Source organism: Sciurus carolinensis, chromosome 4 (assembly GCF_902686445.1).
Source record: "Sciurus carolinensis chromosome 4, mSciCar1.2, whole genome shotgun sequence".
Taxonomy (NCBI): domain Eukaryota; kingdom Metazoa; phylum Chordata; class Mammalia; order Rodentia; family Sciuridae; genus Sciurus; species Sciurus carolinensis.
Window position 1 is genome coordinate 111,280,454 of NC_062216.1, and position 21,047 is coordinate 111,301,500.

The window sequence follows — 21,047 nt, forward strand, 5'->3', positions numbered from 1 at the left end:
CAAAGTCATGTCTGTTTGTTTTTTGTTTTGGTTTGAAAATGCTGGAATCAAACCCAGGACTATATTCCCCAATCCCACCTTTCTTTACTGTTGTCTTCAAAAGCATTAAGTTCGTGGCCAAGTGCTGCTGTCAGTTTCCAACAGAAGTGGTGAAAACCCTGGCCAATACCAGCTGGCCACTCCCTCAGTGTGTTTGTTTCTAGGCTTTCCTATTATCATTTAATTGGAAATCACAGGGAAGCGTGTTCAGGGGCTTACACCACTTCTTCCAATCTACAGCCTCTTGTTCAAAGAACACCAGAAGACAGCAGGTGGAAGGTATTGTGCTTTTGCCACTTACTGGGTTACATTTTCTGATGAGATCTAATTCATAGGATGAAACAACTGGACTTGAATTTGAGGGTGAAAATAGTGGGTTGCATGGGTAACAGACTGAGATGATGCTAAACCTATTGTGATTGTAGTTGCTCTTGCAAGTGTATTCATTCATCCTGGGTAGAGAAGGAAGATTATCTTCCATCATCTGACTTAGCACCTGGCATACAGTAGATGCTTGGTAAATATTGAAATGACTCTATAATACCCTGCACATTTTGCAGAACTGGGAGTCATAGTCATGTTCTTCCATCACTTGTGAATCTGGAGATGTTTTTATTTATGTTTGCACTGCCATATAAAATAAACTGTTCTTACCGCTTGGGGAGGAGGGCCTGAGGTTCTCAATGATTTCAAATGCTATGCAGTGAAAGGAAATTGATAACAGAATTATGATCTGTGTTCATCTTTACTCAGTAGTCATGGAATCTTATTGCCAGTTTCTATTTTTTTTTTTCCCTTACACTTCTTCCCCCAAAATGAAAGAACTCTGTAGTGAAAAGTGTGGAGGAAGAAGAACTACTTATTTCAGTTGAACAGATAGGCATGTCAAGCAAATGAAAATGGAAAAGCACATTATCAACAATGTGTTGGGAGAGAGTAAATGGATTCTTTTGAATGATTCACAGCAACCACATTGATTTCCTATTGTTACGAGAGAGAAAAAATGTCTTCAGATAACCAGTGGTCAGCAGATGAGGATGAAGGCCAATTATCCCGACTGATCAGGAAATCTAGAGACTCCCCCTTTGTCCCTATAGGTAAGTACAAGCCTTGACTGAACACTGGAAAATGTACTAACACAATAATGCCTTGACTTTGAGGCCTGAAATGTCTCATATAACTGATTTTTTTCCAGGTAGTTGAAGCTAATCTCCTTCCAAGTATGAATATGAGTTATTTCAGAGTAGTTTCTAGTATGAAGTAAGTCCTCAATAAATGTTAACTATAATTATTTGGAGCACCAAATTTTACTCAATTCTATCTATTTCATTAGAGGTCTAACTAAAATTATTAGTTGCCAGCAAGTCTGTTAAGGATTAATGAAATGCATTTATTTGCCCTGTACATAACTCCAGGCTTTAAATTCTAGTGTCTTCTATTTATAGATATTTATTTCATTCACTATTATTTGGAAACCATTAAAAACTTCTGCTCTAATGTTCTATGGCTAGATACCCAAGCTCAGAAGCTAGATACCCAAGCTCAAAAAACTTCTAATTCAGAGTAAAGCTCTGAGTGAAAGCCTGGATCTGCCTTTACATTTGAAAGCACGAAATTTATTGTGTTTATTTTGGCTACTCAGCAGCATCCTGAGGTGTTCCAGATGTTAAGACTGATGGTTAAGTAAATTCTAATTTTAAAAAATGGTATTATAATTAGATCTGAATTTTTATCCTAGTTTGCCTCTCCTCACCCAAATTTAGTATACGCTTAACATTTTCAATAGATACTATATGTAGGTGGCTTTTAAAAATATTTATTTAACTGGACTGAGAATGTAGCTCAGAGGTAAAGCACTTGCCCAGCAACAACAACAAAAAAAAAAAAAAAAAAAAAAAAGAACATAAGCATCAATACATCTGAGCTTTTTTTTCCTTGTCCCTCTGCTTAACTTGCCCTGAGCATTATTGTTGTACACTACAGCCATACCTCTTTCCTTGTGTTCATTTCATCTGGAAACTATTAAAATAATTTACTTAAATTTGACTTACGTAGTTATGTGAAGGTATTAATTCCATACAATCTTATAAGCAGGTATAAGTCATGTGCTTTAAGTGTCACTGCAACTCCAGCAATTTCACCTTTCAAAAGCACCAAATTTTACTTTACAATAATGTTATATTTAGAAGTTTCATGTAATTTGATTAAGACTTCTAAGAGCATCCATAAGACATGGAAGCAAATAATAGTGATTTATCTATCTTCCTTAGCATTTTTAACTAGAAAAACAATTCAGGAACACAGTGCTGCTGCAATAGATAACGCTAATGAACAGAGATTAATCACCGTGCCTGCTGAACATTAAACTATTTTCCAGAGACATTTAGGGTGATTAAAGCAGAAAGACGAAAGTGTTCCCAGCTAAATTCAATTATATACAAACCAGAGACACTACGTGAAAAACAGTAAAGCCTCTGACTTTAATCTCTAAAAGAAAATCGGTTTAAGAAAGAACAGAACCTTGATTTGATCAAGGGAAAACAGCCAAGTTTTTTCTAGAAAATAAATAATGATAAAATTTGGATATATATATCATTGAGTAGTTTTGTTTAGCTATTGTTATTTTAATGATATCTACAGGATGTCCTGCTACAGGATGGAGTGTATTGTGCAGATAATTTATAAAATATTTTTATTGATTATCTTAAACCACTTACATCATTATAAATATAATCTACTGGGCTAGGGGTATATTTCAGTGGTACAGTGCTTCCCTAGTACACATGAGGCCCTGGATTCACTCTCTAGCACTGCAAAATAAATAAAAAATAATAATATATCTACATTGTTCAAAGTTGTTTTATAATGACTGTTAAGGTCTGTGACTGATTATTTGATTTTGTGTCTTTCATTTACCATTTCATATATAGATTTGTGTATTAATACTTCCCTATCTTATAAGTTTTAAAAAGTATACAGTTTTTGTTCTGTTTTGGCCATTTGGATTGATAGTTTTTCCTCAGACACAGGGTAACCATGAACAGTTTTGTGTCATCTCTTTTTGCTTATATTCTTGCAGTATGTTCCCCGAAGTAGAATTTCCAGGGGATGAAGTATGAGCAGTGTAATATCATTTATATATTTCTAGGATTCTTTCCAGAAAGATTGGCCAAACTCACAGAGCTTTCAGCATCGTAACTATTTCCTAATGGTCTATCACATCATTTAGTTGTTATTTGGGCTTTTTGTTGTTGTTGTTTGGATATGTTGTGGTACATCAATCATTTTAATTTCAATTGCGTTTACTGCTGATCATCCTATAAAATATACATATAAATGTGGTTATTTACACTGTTTCTTATTTCCATTACTAAATGAATCCTGAAAGAATAAATATATACTCACTCACCCAGAGAAGCACACATGTGCCAAGAGTTAATGAAAATGTGTCATCCCACTTAAAAATCAACTGCATTTCTATATACTAACCACAAACAAATGGAACTTGAAAATAAAAACATAATACCATTTAAAGTCACTGTGAAGAAAATAAAATGCTTAGCTACATACGTAACAAAACATGTATGTTGAAAATTACAGAATATTAATGAAATAAATCAAAGACCTTAATAAATAGATTACTAAGTTCATGGATTAGAAGATTCAATATATACGTAAATGTTCCCCAAATTGATCTATAGGCTTAAGTAATTCCTATTAAAAACCAGCAATTTTTTTATAAACATAGATAAGTTTATTATAAAATTTATATGACAAGGTACAAGTCCTAGAAGAGCTAAAACAATTTTTTTTTTTTTTAAAGATTAAGTGGAACAACTCACTCTAACAGATGTTCAGGGTTACTGTGTATCTATGTAATCAAGACAGTGTGATTAATGATGGAGAGACAAATATATGGATCAATGTGACAGAACCAAAAAAGTAGCCCACAGTTTTACTGTATCAAAGTTTCTTATTCTTTTTTCATTAAGTGAATTTTTTTTTTTTTTTTTTTTTTTTTTTTTTTTTTTTTGTATGTGGTGCTGGGGATTGAACCCAGGGCCTTGTGCATGTGATGCAAGCACTCTACCAACTGAGCTATATCCCCAGCCCTTTTATTCTTTTTTTCAACATGTAACATTTTGTCCTTGTCAATTTTTACTAAGTCTGCCTTATCTTCTTATAGATATTATATGTATGCTATTCTATTTTCCAGGGCATATTATTGTTTATATTTTTGTTTTGTTTTATATTTAACACTTACCCATCCATATATTTTTTGATAGTGGGGGGAGGGTCTGATGTGAGATACAAATTCAAGGCAGTCCTTCTTTACACCAATAAATTGTACTAATAACATTTACTAAATATTCCTTTTTCTGTTATTTGATTATTTTTGGTTTGTCATGGATTAAGTTCTCAGAGTGCTTTATACCTCTTTCTAAAATCTTTCCCATTTATTTGGTCAATTCTCCATTTTAAAGCCAGTTACATGGCATCTTGGTTGTTTCAATGATATATATACCTCCACACACCACCAATCCCCCACACACCTGAGAATACAGAAGCATTTGTATAGGGTCTGGACTTTTCAAGAATAATAGTTCTTCTCAGAGTCATGTACTTCTTGTGCATGTATTCAGACCTTTTCCACTCTCATTAAAGTTTCCTGTGTCACTTTTTACAGAACAATGTTTTTATCTCTTTCCTAGATTTACTTCTTATTTGATGACAAAAAGAGAGGAATATAACCAAACACTCAAAAGCTATGGATTGTGGGGTCAGTTCACACAACAGCTAAGTGTCTTGCCCCAGATAATGGCCTTGTAGCATGTACAATTTGAAATCATTCATCAGGAAAATTACAACTGACTGGACAAGTTACTATACTGTATGGTTCAAGTTGATCTGGGAAGAGTCAAAACTGCAAATATTGAATCCAGGAATATTAAGGGCCCATTGTAAATTCTGGTGCATCAACTCTAGCATGGTTCTTTTAAAAGTATCCTTTAGTATAGGCTAAGCGTCTATAATCCAAAAATCCAAAATGCTACAAAATCTGAAACCTTTTGAGTGCCAACATAATACCACAAGTAGAAAATTCTACACCTATCTTCATGTGACAGGTCATGGTCAAAACCCAGATTAACTAAAAATATTGCATAAAATTACTTTCCATCTATGTGAATAAGGTAAATATGAAACATAAATGAATTCTGTGTTTACACTTGGGTACCATCCCCAAGGAATCTCATTCTGTATATGAAGATATTCCAAACTCTGAAGAAACCTGAAATCCACAATACTTCTGTCCCAAGCATTTCAGAAAAGAGATATTCAACCTGTATTTTGACTGCTTATCTTCCAGATACTCTTTCTTTATACAGCCTTTCACTTAACTCTCTGAGCTCTTGGAAATTCTTGCCTCTGTTTGTTTAACTTATACTTATAAAATTCACAGGTATAGCAGGCTTTGTGACTGTGGTGTCGTATGGTCTTTACAAATTAAAGTACAGAAGAGATCAGAAAATGTCCATTCATCTTATTCACATGAGAGTTGCTGCCCAAGGATTTGTTGTAGGAGCTGTGACTATAGGTAACTTCCTTAATTTATATCTTATGTTCCTCTGTTTTTGAGAATATATTTATTCTACTTATTTGTAGTAGAAAATAAAGAGTGGGTGAAGATTATGTAAATGGGAGAGAAGGTTAAGAAAGACATCTTCACTTGGTTGACAGTTATGGGATTAATTTCTTATTTTTCAGTTCACAAAACCCCCATTAGAGAACTAGAGTGATGGGTTTTTATGCTCTATGGTAAAAAGAGAAGTGAACGGTTCCTACCCTAAATAACTCCACTAACATTAGTGGTGATCTTTCCCAGCACATACCAACAGCAGATGTAGTTATTAGAGTAGCTGAATGGGGAAGTTATTTTTAAAGCCAAAACAAATCTAAACAGCCTTGTTCTACTTTTAGCTTTGCCTGGTGGCAGCATGGTAGGCACAGAAGATTATCCAAAGTAGGATTATTGCTAATTGAAAACTTTTCCCAAGTGTGAGCAATAGGAAAATCTTTTGTTTTTCATTAACCCATAAATTAGTTAAGGCCTACTTGGTCAAATCCAAAGAATAGCTGTAAAGTTATCTTAGTTAATTCAGATTGTAACAATATTAACTGTTAGTTGTGCAATTAGGTATACCTAACAAGAAGTCTATTTGGGAACCTAAATTATCCCTTTTTTTTTTTTTTTTTTTTTGAGAGGGATCAACATAAATGGGGAACAAGTCACAATGTTCTCAGTCCAAATTAATGCTTGCAGACTAGAGTCAGCCTAAGAGTAGGGGGATCATGGAATAATGGGCATAGGGTGTATAGGAAGGTACATGGTAATTCTTATCACTGTGAACTATGATATGCAAGTCTCCAACCAAATACAACCAGAAGATTTACTCCAGAGTTCTCAGTCCTTATTTTCAGTATTTGGCAAACATTTAAAAATATCTTCTATGTGTCAGATGCTATGCTAAAGATATAGAGATAAGACTCAGACTTTGCTTGCAAATAGTATTATAGTCTACTTGGCAGAGAGACCAAGAAGGGAAGACAACCTACAGTCATAGACACTGTAACAGAAAGAGGAAAGATTGTATGGGGCACAAGCACAAATAAGATATTTTTTTAAAAATACATATTTTTAGTTGTCAATAGACATTTACTTTACTTATTTATATGTGGTGCTGAGAATTGAACCCAGTGTCTCTCATGTACCACTGAGCTACAATCCCAGCCTTAAATGAGGGATTTTTAACTGAGGCTTGGAAGTCAGCAGAGGTTTCTAAAAGGATAAAAACCATGTAAAGAGCTAAGAATAGAAGGAAATTAGGCAGAGAAGGTCAGGATTTAGGCAAAGGAATAAAGAAAGGCACAGAAGCAAGGCATGCTGGTGAATCTCTGCAGAGCTTAGTATGGAGGTGAGTCCATCAGTGATGAGAGAAATGCAACCACTAGTAGCAATATTTAATAAGGGATTTATTATTGGTCTTTGGACTTATGTGATTATGAAGCTCTTGCTTATGTATCTGCAATGGGGCCTGGTGTGGGCACAACAATTAGGAAGGAAAGATGGATGTAACGTGAGAGAAGCAAGGAACATCCAGAACCTGCAAGGACGAGATAGAACATACTGAACACACTGGAACTCTTGTGGGTTTTCTTCCCCAAGAAATTAAATCATGTATTAATTACAATGATGAGGAATGATACACAAGCTTCATTCCCATCATCATTTATCTGGTAGCATTATTTAATTTAATCATTATATGGGGAGTACCAACAATCATTTTTATAATCAAATACTTCCACGAATGTGCTGGGGTGACTCTTTCAATGGTGAACTTTAGAAGGTCACAACAGTAACTGTCAGTTCAATTACACCAAAGTGTCTGAAGACAAAGGCTTCTTCTTTTTTGTTTTTTTTAATACAATTATTTTTTATTTTTATTTATTTATTTTGGTCAATGCCTTCTCCACCCAAGTAGTTCTAAATAAATTTCAAATGGAACCTGGCATCACCCTGAAAGAATCCTAACTTCACACTGTCAGGACAGTTTAACAAGATGGCTTCAGAGTAGACTAACTTTACACAGCACATTTAAACCAAAGCACATCTACTGAACATCATGATCGGACTATAACATGTAGCAATCAATAGCATGAGTATAAACAAAAAAATTTTAGGTTAAAGCCCTTTGTTGGGAGGCTTTACACTTTCCAAATAACAGAACTTAAAATAATCTGTTACAAAGTAGTCACATACAGTTCTCAGAGTATTTTGCCCATACACAAATATTGTCTAAAATGTGTCATTTTTGTAGCACCCAGGCCAAGCCACAGGAGCGTGGCTGAGTTCACAAATCTGTCATAACCTGTAGCTTCCCTGTCACTTCTCTGCCTCTCCTGTCCTGCTAAGCTTTGTTTCCTGGCAGTATTAACCCTTCTATCTCTGCCATGGCTACTGCTGCTGCTGCTGTTCCAACTGCCAGAGCCACCTTGGTTTCATGATTTGGCAAAGTACTGGCCTCTACCACCACAGGGACAGTTTCTGCCTCTAGAGTTTCCTCCCTTCATGGACCCACAATTTGAAGTCTGACTGTTTTAACTCCCAGAATCACCACCTCCAAATTGGTTCCATTATCACCAATGCACTATAGCCCTTCACACTGCACCATATATAACTCCACCATAGCTACCACCAAAGTCACTGTGGCCACTGAAGTTTTCTCCATGAGTAAAGTTGTCATTGCCACCAGACAGCCACCAAAGTTTCCAAATCAGTTTGATCTCTGGCTGGATGAAGCACTAGGCATCTTGACAGGGCTTTCTGCTCTTCACAGTATGGCCAGTCGCAGGATGGTATTTCTGAATGACTGTCTCATCCACAAAGTCGTGATCATCAAGGTTACAAAAGCAAAGTCCCTCTTCTTGCAACTGCCTCAACCAGTCATGGTTTGTTTCATCACTTCCATTTTCCAGCACTGTTAAACAGTCTCATAGGTGATGTTCTTCAGGGTCTTCTGTAATGCCACAACAAACACCTTCTCACAGTTCAGTGGGCACCTGGTCTCTGAGTACCTTCTCCTGCCATAGCCCTTTTTGGTTCTACAACTCTTCCATCCACCTTGTGTGGTCTTACCTTCATGACTGCATCCACCTCCTTCACAGTGGCATAAGTGTCAAACCAAAGCTCAGACAAAGCTTAGACTATCTCTGATCAATTCTAAGCTCAGCCCTCTGATGAACAGCTTCTGCAGCTGTCTGGCCTCTTTAGGAGACTGATACTATACCAGTAGAAAGATATTTTTAGATATTATACTAACAGGAAGAAAGATTTTAGTGATACATCCATAGGCAGAGAGAGCTTCTTCAATTTTTTGAGGGTTTTGTTGTGTTGGTATTGGGAATTTAACCTAGGGGCACTTTACCACTGAGCAACAACCCTGATCCTTTTTATTTTTTTATTTTGGAGACAGTGGCTTGCTAAATTGCTGAGCATCATTAAGTTGCTTGAACTGATCATTCTGCCTCAGTCTCAGTCACTGGGATCACAGGCCTGTGGTACCATGCCCAAACTCTTGTGATATTTTTAGTCATCTCCAAGCCTCCAGTTCAATGATGAGAGTGACATAGAAAAAGCTAATGCCTTTCAATCTGGAGATAAATATGGACCTGGCCAAGAAGTCAGAGAAGGGTGAGGGAGAAAAGTCAGCAGAAGGACTGCTTCTACTAGCAAAGGAATCTCAGTAAAATGTATGAGTTCACAGACCCAATTTCACTGAAATCTCCACTCATCCCCATCCCAATTTTCAAGGTTCTCTTTCCAAAGCAATGCCACTTTTACACTGGAGGCTTTGTGAGGTGGCACATTTAAACTGTATTGTGACTAGCTACTCACAGCATGAGACCCTGAGTGTGGTTTTCAAAAGTATGAGCCACATGGCTACAGGAGTGAAGAGTTTCTTTTGGGAGAAGTTTTAAAGCTTTCAGCCTCCTCTCTAGAACTTGTGCTAGCAATGAAAAACCCTGAGCCCATTATTGGCTTTTTGCAAATTCTCCAGCACACTTAAAAATAATCAGCCTCATTGTATCCCTATTTCCTCTAAATCTCCCATGACAATAAAGACCTGTTCACTTAAAACCTGGCTTTCTATAGGCCCTTGACTAAAGAATCTACAGGTCACAATTTAAGGAAGTGTCTTGCTCCTGAATGCTATGGCCTGCTAGCATCCTCATTACCACTGAACAAATGGTCATTAATGTCTTTAGTCAGGTCAGAGAACCAATTCAGAGAACCTGTCCTGGTGCTTCTATTCCTCTGGAAACACATCTTCATCACATTCTGCATCAGTCAGACTTTAGTCAGAGAAGCAAAACTACTAGTAGTGACATGAAAAGGGATATATTCTAGAGCTCTGGCCTTAAATAATGTCAGGAGCTGGCTAAACAGTCCATGTGAAACTATTGCTTATGTTTCTGATGTTGGGGCCAGAAATCAGCAAGGCAACTGTGAAAAGGAAAGATAAACTGGAATCTGCAAGGATGAGTTACCACTTAGAAAACAGGTGGGGCTGGGTGAGGTGGCACATGACTGTAATCCCAGCAACTCGGGAGGCTTAGGCAGGAGGATTGAGAGTTCAAAGTCAGCCTTAGCAACTCAGCTAGACCCTGTCTCTAAATATAATATTAAAAAGGGCTAGGGATGTGGCACCATGGTTAAGCACCCCTGGGTTCAAATCCCCGATACAAAAAAAAAAGACAGGTGGGACCTAGAGTCAGTCTCCCTGCCTCCCTTCATGAAAGACATGGAGAACCTGGTACCCTTACATCATGGAGCTACAGTACATCTGGCCCAAGAGCCAGAGAAGCTAATGAAGATCCAGAAGCAGCTGAAGGAGCTGTGGTCTGGCTATGGTCCAACAACAGCAAGTTGAGCCAGCAGATAAAGCACAGTATGTACAATCTGTACCAGAGATAGTCACCATGCATCAAGACTTTAATCTTCTGGGTGTAAAAAGGACATGGCAGGGGCTGCTCCAACTTTCATCTTCCAAATCTCTTGCAAAACATCCAGAACAAGCCAAGATAACCAGAACTATGCAGGAAAGCAAATTCTGGGAAGCAGAGTTACATCTTAGCTACACTGATACAAAACAGATCCAAAATATACTTAAAATGCTTGCTAGGAGAAGGGTAAAATGATGATGTGAACTAGTGAAAGGTTTAAACAAAGGAGTTAATATACTCAGCCTGGCAGTTCAGAAAAGTACCTACTTTATACAAACCTCAAAAACAGGCAACACAAAAACTATTCAAAGGTAAATAGGTGGTCATACTATAAAGGCAAGGAAGAAAATTATTACTGTAAAACTCAGGACAGTGGTTACTTGTGGAAAAGAGAGGGCTGTGATCAGAACCTGGAGGCTTCTAAAATGCCTGCAAAATTCTCTCTTGACTCATGTCAATTTCATGCCCACTCTACAAGTATTTATTAATCTGGTCATTTCAGTTTTATGTGCTCTTCTCCAGGCATATTAAGTTTCACCATGAAAAAAAAATGTTAAGAGGAAAAACAAAATGCTTAGTGTTGATTTGCAAAAGAGAAGAAAAAGTAAGAACAGAGAAACCAATTAGACTATAACTTAGACCTGAATTAAGACAGTGACAGTGGAAAAAGAGAAACAATGGATTCCAGTGATAGAGAAGACTTGGAAACCAAGTGATCAGGGAAAATAAGAGGAATCAAAGATGATTCCCAGGTTTCTGGTTTGTATACATGGGAGGTTTGCCTTTTACTAATATAGAGAATGAAGAACAAAGGGCAGATCTGGTGGGAAGATAAGTGTTTATTAAACAAAGGAATAAAAGCTAACATTTAATGAATACTTTTGGTATGCTAGTCACTCTGTTCTATACTATTACCTCATGTAATCTTAATAAATGCCTATTTTTACACCACCTTCTATACTGAAATACAATTCAATAATGAAAACCACCACCTGGAGCCTACCAGATCCCTGAGGCTGAAGAACATGGTCCCTGATAAGACTCCTTACTTCAGATGCCAGCCACACTCTCATTCCATAAGTTTTGGTATGATCCAAAAGGTTCAAGAATTACAGACCCTCCAAGCATTTTAGAGCCCCACACTATGAAACCAGGACAAAGACAAAGTCTTTATTATACCATAATACACCAAACCTATCTTCTGGGGTAGGATATCATTCCATTTTACACAGAAAGATACTGAGGCTTACAGAAAAAAAGTTGTTTGCAATCACATGGACAATTGACTACAGACCTTAGGAAGTCCTTTTCTCTCTCTTTTTAAATTGAACTCAGGGGTCTTTACGACTAAGCTACAACCCCAGTCTTTTTTATTTTTTGAGACAGTCTCACTAAGTTGCTGAGGGTCTTCTAGATTGCCGAGACTGGCTTTGAGCTTGGGATCCTCCTGCCTCAGCCTCCCAAATCACTGATTACAGGTATATGCCACCATGCCCTGCTCAAATTTAAAATTTTGGGGCTTGAATTTTATCTGTCAATTCTAGTAGTGTTTCATTAGAAAATTATGCAGACTTCTACTTCAATTTGCCATCATGTGGAGATATCAGAACACCTTATTGACCTTTTATCCTCTGTGTACTCTATGAAGATATTAACACGCAGTCCCAGAAAGAAATCATAAGAAACATGAAGGATTCAAACAATCAGATAGCTGATATCTGAGATGGGGGTGGCAGCAGGAAAGGCAAATTAGTTTAAATCAGTGACCCCATAACTTGCTTTGTGGATGAGCATTTGCTAATATCCAGGAATTCACAGAAAACATCTTTCCTCTTCCACAGAAACCCCAGCTGCTTCCCTCCTTTAGCATGGCCCCAAGACCTTGTGGAAGCCATACACGCCATTGGCGTAAACTCACAGCTAATTCACCCAACTAGATTGTAAATCCCCAGTGGCAGGGATTAGGCCATTCACCTTTGTTTTCCTTAGGATACTGAGCACAAGTAGACACTGAAAAAATGTTTGCTAAATTGAAAGGCCTAATTTTTTTTTTTTCTTAATAACTGGGTCAAATTTGTCCTCTTTCCTACCTAGAATCCCACAATATTTTTAAATAAAACTTTAGGGTGACATAGAAACAGCATAACTTCAGATTGATACTGATCTTAAAGGACTTTTAAGGGATTTGGGTTGCTACTGGAGCCAAATGTATTAGGAGATGAATTATTTTCATATTGTGGGGCTAATTTCAGAAAAATATAAGTGAAAGCAATTCAGTGATGGTTTTCCATGAATTCTCTACTGATGTACATCTTTGTTTCTAGGTGTTCTCTATTCTATGTATAAGGATTACATTAGACCTCGATTCTTCAATGTGTCCAAAAAATGAAGCTATCTGCTGGAAGCAAGAAAGACAAGAGGCGTTGGGAGAATGAGTTTTATTTGAAAAACGAAACTGCAGAAACATCAAAAAGAATTCTCATAACCTTTGTATATTGTCTTCAAAGTTTTAACAAGTTGATTTCCAGATCAACAGTCATAATCGATTCAGAAATATCCCTTTTTTTTTGTACTGGGAGTCAAACCCAGGTCCTTATATATGATAGATGAGTGTTCTATCACTGAGCCACAGCCACAAACCTAGTCCTGAAAATATATTTTTAATCAGACTACAAGAAAGAATATACTCTCTTGGTACACCTTCAGCATTTAGAACAGATTAACTATGCTTTATTAGAAATTGGCCTTTCATACAAAATCCAAAAACTTCCCTAATTTTTTTTTTTTTTCCAGAGGTGGGGATTGAACCCAGAGCCTTGTGCTTACAAGACAAACACTCTACCAACTGAGTTATATCCCCAACCCAGCTTCCCTAATTTTGAGAGAGAGAAAAAAAGGAATATATTTGTTGCTTTAAAAGAGCAATGCAAAGAATTTATTTATTAGAGTAGCCATGCTATGCAGCCAGGTGCAGTACTGCACACCTCACCTGTAATCCCGGCTACATGGGAGGCTGAGGTCAGAGGATCACAAGTTCAAGGCTAGCCTGGGCAATTTAACAATACCCTGTCTTAAAATAAAAAAAAAAAAAAAGAGCTGGGGACGTAGCTTGGTGATGGAGTGCTGGCTGGGTTCAATCCCTACTACCAAACAGACACAAATAGACACACACACACACACACACACACACACACACACACACGAAAGGATAGCTATGTGAACACCTACACAGGATAAAAGAGAAAAGTTAGAAAGAACACAGGATGTTCATTTATCTACTACATCTTGGGTAAAGTGGTAGTCATGTCAGGAAGACCCTATGAACAAATCCTATATACCTGAATTTGAAAAATACTTCTTGGGCAAAGTTTTAGCTGTGTAATATATTAAGGCTTGAATGAGAGGTGGCTACTTTCATTGGCTACTGGAACCCTTGATGCCTTATGAACTACTTCCTAGGCAAATGGTACTCTACCATGGAACTACATCCCCAACCCTCTTCATTTTTCATTTCGTCACCTTGAACTTTTGTTCCTCCTGCCTTAGCCTCCCGTCACTAGGATTCTAGGCATGCACCATTATGCCCACCCTCCGCCTGCCTTTTATATTAGGGTGATACATAGTAATGTAGAAATAGCTGCTCAGTAACAATTAGTTAATTGGTCTTTTCCTGACATTCAGGGTATATACTGTCAGAGCATCTGTTTTTTACAAATTGACCACAAAGTGTTGAATCCCAGGAATTCAGTAAATACATCTGTTACTCTTCAGATTGTATGTATTAGTATATGCATGTTGGGGTTTAGATAGGGCTTGAGTATGTCCCCACAAAGGTTCAATATGTTGCAAATTTGGTCCCCAGTGTGGCAATGTTGAGAGGTGGTAGGATATTTTTTCTTTTTTTAAAGTACCAGGCTTTATCTTATTCTCTTTTTGAGGTACTATGGATTAAATCCAGGGGTACTCATCTCTGAGCTCTATCCCCAGCCCTTTTTATTTTATTGGTCTAAAATTGCCAGGGTTGGCCTTGAACTTGTGATCCTCCTGCCTCAGGCTCCTGAGTTGCTGAGATTACATGCAGCAGGTGGTGGGACTTTTAAGAGTGGGGCCTAGCGGGAACTGATTACATCACTGGGGGCACTGCATTTGGAAGAGATAAATGGAAATGTCATGGACCTGAGTTAGTTCTCATGAGAACAGATTGTTATAAGGGAGCCTGACTCCTAAATTGCTCTCTGGCTCTTCGTCAACCTATGGAATCTGTCCCTATCACATATGCTCCCACCATGATGCATCTACCACATGACACAGTAAAGAGGGTCCTCATCAAAGTTGAGCCAATGACAGCATCCTGCTCTTGAACCTCCAGAACTGAGTGTTAAATAAACTTCTTTTCTTTATAAAGTATTCAGCCTTATGTATTTTCTTATACTAATAGAAAACAGATTAATATACTGCATAAGCATACTTCCTGTAGAAATTGAAATTTATAAATCATAGATTAGAAAATAATTAAATGTTCTTAATTTTGCCAAAAAGCTTAACCAAGACTCACTCTTTAGGCATCAACCTCTTTTATTGGTTTTAGTGTGATTTGGTTTACTTTGTTATCAAATTTTCTGATTACAGAAGCTATGTGACCTCTGAGTAAATATATACAAAGCTTTACAAACTCATCTCTGTTCTAAAAACATATAGTTAAAGAATGGAGAAGAGCTACAAAAGCCAGGCACAGTGACACATACCTGTAATCTCAGGATCACGAGTTCAAAGCCAGCCTCAGCAACTCAGTGAGGCCCTAAGCAAGTCAGTGAGACCCTGTCTCTAAATAAAACATTAAAAAAGGGCTGGGATGTGGTTCAGTGGTTGAGAGCCCCTGGGTTCAATCTCCAATACTGAGAGAGAGAGAAAGAGAGAGAGAGAGAAAGAGAGAGAGAGAGAGAGAGAGAGAGAGAGAGAGAGAGAAAGTGTGCTACAGAAATCCCCAGAGTATTTAACCTCAGTTTAATCAATCAACTCACCTTTCTATGAGTTAAAAACAGGATGTTTGATTTTTTTTAACTTCCTTTCTCCAACATTCTATGATAATGAAACTACTGAGAAATGGAATTGTCCAGTGAAGAGGAAAAATAAAACAAACTGGTTCATGTAGAGTTACTATCTAGATGATATCTCTGATAGATATTTATGTTTTACAAAATAAAAACACTGAAACTTCCATTTTTAAGTGGGAACTTATTCATGTTAATTCACTCTCAATTTTAAGATTTGAAGGACACTAACCTAGGTTGCAGGGTTGCTACTCTTATGTGAAGGTTCACAAATCCCTGAAGTAGAAATGAGAAATTTTAGTGTCATTTAGGAAAACTCCCTGCCACTTAGAAGGCCAAACTATAATAATGTAGCTAGGCAATGTCTGGATTGCAAAAGATAGAGAGAAAGAAAAACCAAAAAAAAGGTAGTAAGTTTTTATGGTTTTGTTTTGATCTGTTGTGGTACTGGGGATTGAACTCACGGGCACTCTACCACTGAACTGTATCCTCAATTTGAGACAGAGTTTTCCTAAAATGCTGGCCTCAAACTTACAATTTTTTTTTGCCTCAGCTTCCTGAGTAGCATCATCTTGCCCAGCAGGTAATAAATTTTAAAATAAGGCAAAGAGGTCAGACATTTCATTTAATGCTGAAGAGGAAAGTGAAGTTCAAAGTCACCCAAAGGCTGCAGAGTTCACAGACTCAATCAATACCTTGGAAGTCAGAAAGAAATGAGTGATGTGCTGGGGTATATGCCACCCTGGAGTATATGGCATTGAAAACAAATAGCTGCCATTCAGTTCCAGCCAATTGTACTTCCATGTAGGAATGTGGACCCAATGTGGCATATCTTCTGACTCTTCAATCAGATAATTATGATAAAACTTTTATTTAAGTATGTATGCATGCATGCAAGCTGGGTAGAATCAATCCCAGGACTTTGTGCATGCAAGGCAAGCACTCTAGCTCTAAGTTATACCCCCAGCCAAAATTTTAACTCAAAAAGAACTTTTTCATTACAAAAATTTTAAGGAAGAAAATTAACAGGATGAGGGAGCAAAAAAAAATCTACTAATTACATGCCAGCAGGCAGTTTGTGATCATATAGATTAATCTTCCAAGTCCCAGCCTAGTAATAATCTCATACTACTTGGTACAAATATCTTAAAATGAAATGCTTAGCATTCCCTAAGACATTCAACAAAATAAATACTAGCTACTCCAAGAAATAGATTTTGGACCTAGAAATGGTATTTGGATTATTAATGGTTAAAGTGGGAAAAAGACATTGTGAAACTACCAATATTAGAAAGAATCTTAATACTTTGATTGTCTTGTATCAGAACTTAACACAGTTAAATGTTATTAGTTTCTCCTTTTTCTACCTAAAACTCAAATGCTAGAATGGGCTAAGCTACATTACAATGTGGGAAAACAATCATGATTTAAAATATGGTTTCTAGATGTTGTTACTACATATTAAGCAGGTTGACAAATAACATTGTATCCCTGGTTTAATAACTAGGAAAAATTTCAAGAAAAATGACAACAAAGAAAATACTAATTACAAAGTAGGTAGATAACCAGGGTTAAGTAAGATCACCAAATAGAAGAAATGATTTCTTTAGAAATGATGTAATATTAGTAGATACCAAGGATGTAACATGGCTGATTACAATCAAAGTAAAACTTAACTGGTAAAGTATCACTTTATAAGATAGTCAATTGGATCAGTCAGTGTGGAAAAAAAAAAGAACATTTCCTTTCCCTTCTCACTTGTGATCCAAAGATGTAATTTACCTGAGATTGTTTTTTTTTAAAAAAATATAAGATCTATTAGTTTTATATAACCTTAAAATTCTACCCAAACTGATGTTCAGGTTTACATAAATATATAGACATATATATTTTTTAAAACCCAGAAGTCAAGACACACCCCATAGGGGTACGTGGTCAGAGCAGGTCAATCATTTAACTCTGGTTATTGTTTGTTATGAGGTGGATCCCTGATCTAAACTTATAGCTGTCAGTTTTTAATCCCATTTCCACGAGGCAATCTCTGCCTTTGTTCAAATGAACAAAACTCACCTCCAAACTAACAGAGGTATGTTAAGACAGTTGGCACAACAGGGCTTAGAGAAAATGGTTCTTATAGAGTCTCTCAGGCTGTTAGTCATCTTGACATAAGTGAATCAGCATCCACGGTGTTCAGAAGGTAGAGTTCAGGCTGAGCTGTCAATCCCAGGTGGTACTAAGGACAAAAAGTGGAAGAGAATTACTGATTTTCAAGTAGTTATTGAATTGGGCAGTTAAGTACCTATAGTCAGCATATTAATTTAGGCCTTTTTCAGTACTACTATATTTTTCTTTCAGAAAATAGTTTATGCGTGATTTCTGATGTTTACGATAACAGAGGAGCGTAGATAGGTAAGGACAGAGATAGTGCCAAATGCCTCAGTAAAAGAGGTACACTGTCTCAGGCAGACTAGGATGACAGCAAACATGCACTGTGTTTTGTATTTTCATTCTATGTGTATTGGAAATCAGATTTCAAACGGTCTAACTCCTGAGCCCTGTAATACTGACCCCATTATCCTTTGGCACTCAAGCCGAGAAAAAGCCTTTCATTTAAAAACAAAAAGATAATGTGTTGACAGACGAGATAACCTATGTGTCTTAAATCTTTGCCATGCTGAGTCATCTCAACTGCTTTTTAATATTTTTTTTCTTCCCAGGTATAGGGATTGAAGTCAAGGGCCCTCTAATACTGGGCCACATTCTCAACCTTTTTTACATTTTAATTTTTAAAATTTTGAGAGGTGAGTGCCACCCTGATCAGCTTTTACCTCAACTGCTTTTAAAACATTTCCACACCCCACTAGTACAGAACTGAATTTAGATGATTTGTTATGAGACCTGGAAAGTTATGTTTTTCTTTACTCTTTTTCTCTCCCCTGAATATAACTTCTTTTAATTAATTTTTTTTTCTTTTACAGACTGCATTTTGATTCATTGTACACAAATGGGGTACAACTTTTCATTTCTATGGTTGTACACAATGTAGATTCACACCATTCATGTAATCATAAATATACATAGGGTAATATTGTCCGTTTCATTCATTTTTCCATCCCCCCCCATTTTCTTCTACACCATCCAAAGTTCCTTTATTCTTCTCTTTCCCCCACCACCCCGCCCTCATTATACATCATCATCCACTTTTCAGAGAAAACATTTGGCCTTTGTTTTTTGGGGCTTGGCCTATTTCACTTAGCATGGTATTTTCCAACTTCATCCATTTACCAGCAAATGCCATAATTTTATTCTTCTTTATGGTCAAGTAATATTTCATTGTGCACATATACCACAGTTTCTTTATCCATTCATCCTTAATAAGACCCCCCATAGTGCAAGAAATAAATGCAAGAATCAATAAATGGGATAGATTCAAACTAAAAAGCTTTTTCTCAGCAAAGAAAACAATCAATAATGTGAAAAGAGAACCTACAGAGTGGGAGAAAATCTTTTCCACACACACTTTAGACAGAGCACTCATCTCCAAAGTTTCTAAAGAACTTAAAAAACTTTACACCCAAAATACCAAGAATGCAATCAATAAATGGGCTAAGGAACTGGGCAGGCACTTCACAGAAGATATACAGGTTATCAACAAACACATGAAAAAGTGCTCATCATCCCTAGTAATTAGAAATGCAAATCAAAACCACCCTAAGATTTCATCTAACTCCAATTAGAATGGCTATTATCAAGAACACAATGGGCTGGGGAGATAGCTCAGTCGTAGAGTGCTTGCCTCTCAAGCACAAGGCCCTGAGTTCGATGCCCAGCACTGCAAAAAAAAAAAAAAAAAAAAAAGGAACACAAGCAATAGTAAGTGTTGGCATGGATGTGAGGAAAAAGGCACACTCATACATTGCTGGTGGGGTTGCAAATTGGTGCACCACTCTGGAAAACAGTATGGAGATTCCTCAGAAAACTTGGAATGGACCCACCATTTGACCCAGCTATCCCACTCCTGGGTTTATACCCAAAAGACTTAAAATCAGCATACTACAGTGATGCAGCCACATCAGTGTTCATAGCAGCTCAATTCATGATAGCTAGATTGTGGAACTAACCAAGATGCCCTGAATATAACTTGAGATAGTCACTGAGTCTCATTTTAGCCCTTCTATTATTACTTAGGACTTCAGGAACATCACTGCCCCTTGGTACCAACAGCCTGTAAGTTAAATGCAGAATTCAGACTATAAATTGAAAGAATTATTGCTATTATAGTGTAGAGGAAAAGGCACTGGAGTTGGCATCAAGTCAACTCTATCTCTTCCTATAATATTAGGCATGTAAAGTATCCTTCTGGAAACTCATTCTACTGATTTGTAAAATAGAAATGAGTGTTACATTGGAAAATGCCAAGGATGGAATATACTTCCTCATACACAAATTTCACATTACCAATTGCCCTGTATAACCTCACAGGAGTCATTGCAATGATGGTGTGAAGAGGACATGTACTGATGGTGCCAAACACTGAACCATTCTCAATTAGTGGGCTAGGAAGATGCTGGATGACTTTGGCCTTAGGATAGGAAAGCAGTTCTTCAGACCAGCTTGCTTCCTCACTTTAGTGCTTTATATCACAAGTTTTATTAACTAATAGCTTGTCAGACACACAATTCACTGAAGTCTTACCCAAGTGTGCAAAGATGGTAGGCTTCCTCATTATGGAGTAAGCAGGGGTTGCATTATTAATTCAACAATACTATACAGTGTATCCCTTTAGTAGACAGAACTCCTTCACTGAAGATTGTCATGTAGTTATGAGACATTGAGAAATGGGGTTAAGTGGCACAGGAATAGGCTAAAATGGTTTTGACGTTGAGAAATGGGGTTAAGTGGCACAGGAATAGGCTAAAATGGTTTTGGTGACAGGTAACATGAATGAGTAAACCTATTATTAGATCTTAGCTATTACCAGTAAAGGATCATAGAAGGCCCTGCCCATTTTCCAAGCCTGTCCAAAGCATTCTAACTTATATCTTAAAATTTAGCACAGCCAAAGTCTACCAGTTTGCAACTTCTGATCTAAATCACCTAAATCGAGCACTGATCAGAGTATCAGGTAAATGATTTGATTTGTTGGTGTTGCTAAACAAAACTTGTTGGAGTCTTAATCCAGCATGAATAGTGCACTATATATTATATAAGATGATTTGAGGATGAACATGTGCGCTCTGACATTAGAAGAGAAACTGTCCACTGTCTATTTATTAGCAATGTCATACAGGTGAGTTACTTCTGGCTTTTCATTTGCCTCATCTATATAGAAGTTAATCCTTTTTGTTATAAAGTTAAATGAGACAACACAAATGCTCAGATCAGAACTAGCAC

General features: G+C 37.0%; 2 protein-coding genes across 5 annotated transcripts in view; one reads left to right on the plus strand and one right to left on the minus strand.

Annotated features, from left to right (window-relative positions):
• The first annotated feature begins 1,042 nt into the window (after positions 1-1,042).
• Higd1c (HIG1 hypoxia inducible domain family member 1C) lies at positions 1,043-15,009 on the plus strand. Its single transcript, XM_047550621.1, has 3 exons — positions 1,043-1,136; positions 5,501-5,635; positions 12,927-15,009. Exons 1-3 carry the CDS (start codon positions 1,043-1,045, stop codon positions 12,989-12,991), a joined length of 294 nt encoding a protein of 97 aa, XP_047406577.1. The 3' UTR covers positions 12,992-15,009.
• Positions 7,684-21,047, minus strand: part of LOC124983377 (natural resistance-associated macrophage protein 2) — a 43,827-nt gene continuing 30,463 nt past the window's right edge. For 3 of the 4 annotated variants that reach the window (XM_047550612.1, XM_047550613.1, XM_047550614.1), the window contains exon 17: positions 15,441-17,886. In XM_047550612.1, coding sequence (XP_047406568.1) covers positions 17,809-17,886 — 78 coding nt within the window. In that variant the 3' untranslated portion in view covers positions 15,441-17,808. Of the gene's footprint in view, positions 8,616-15,440; positions 17,887-21,047 lie in introns of those variants that run through there. The other variant, XR_007108418.1, reaches the window with a different exon arrangement.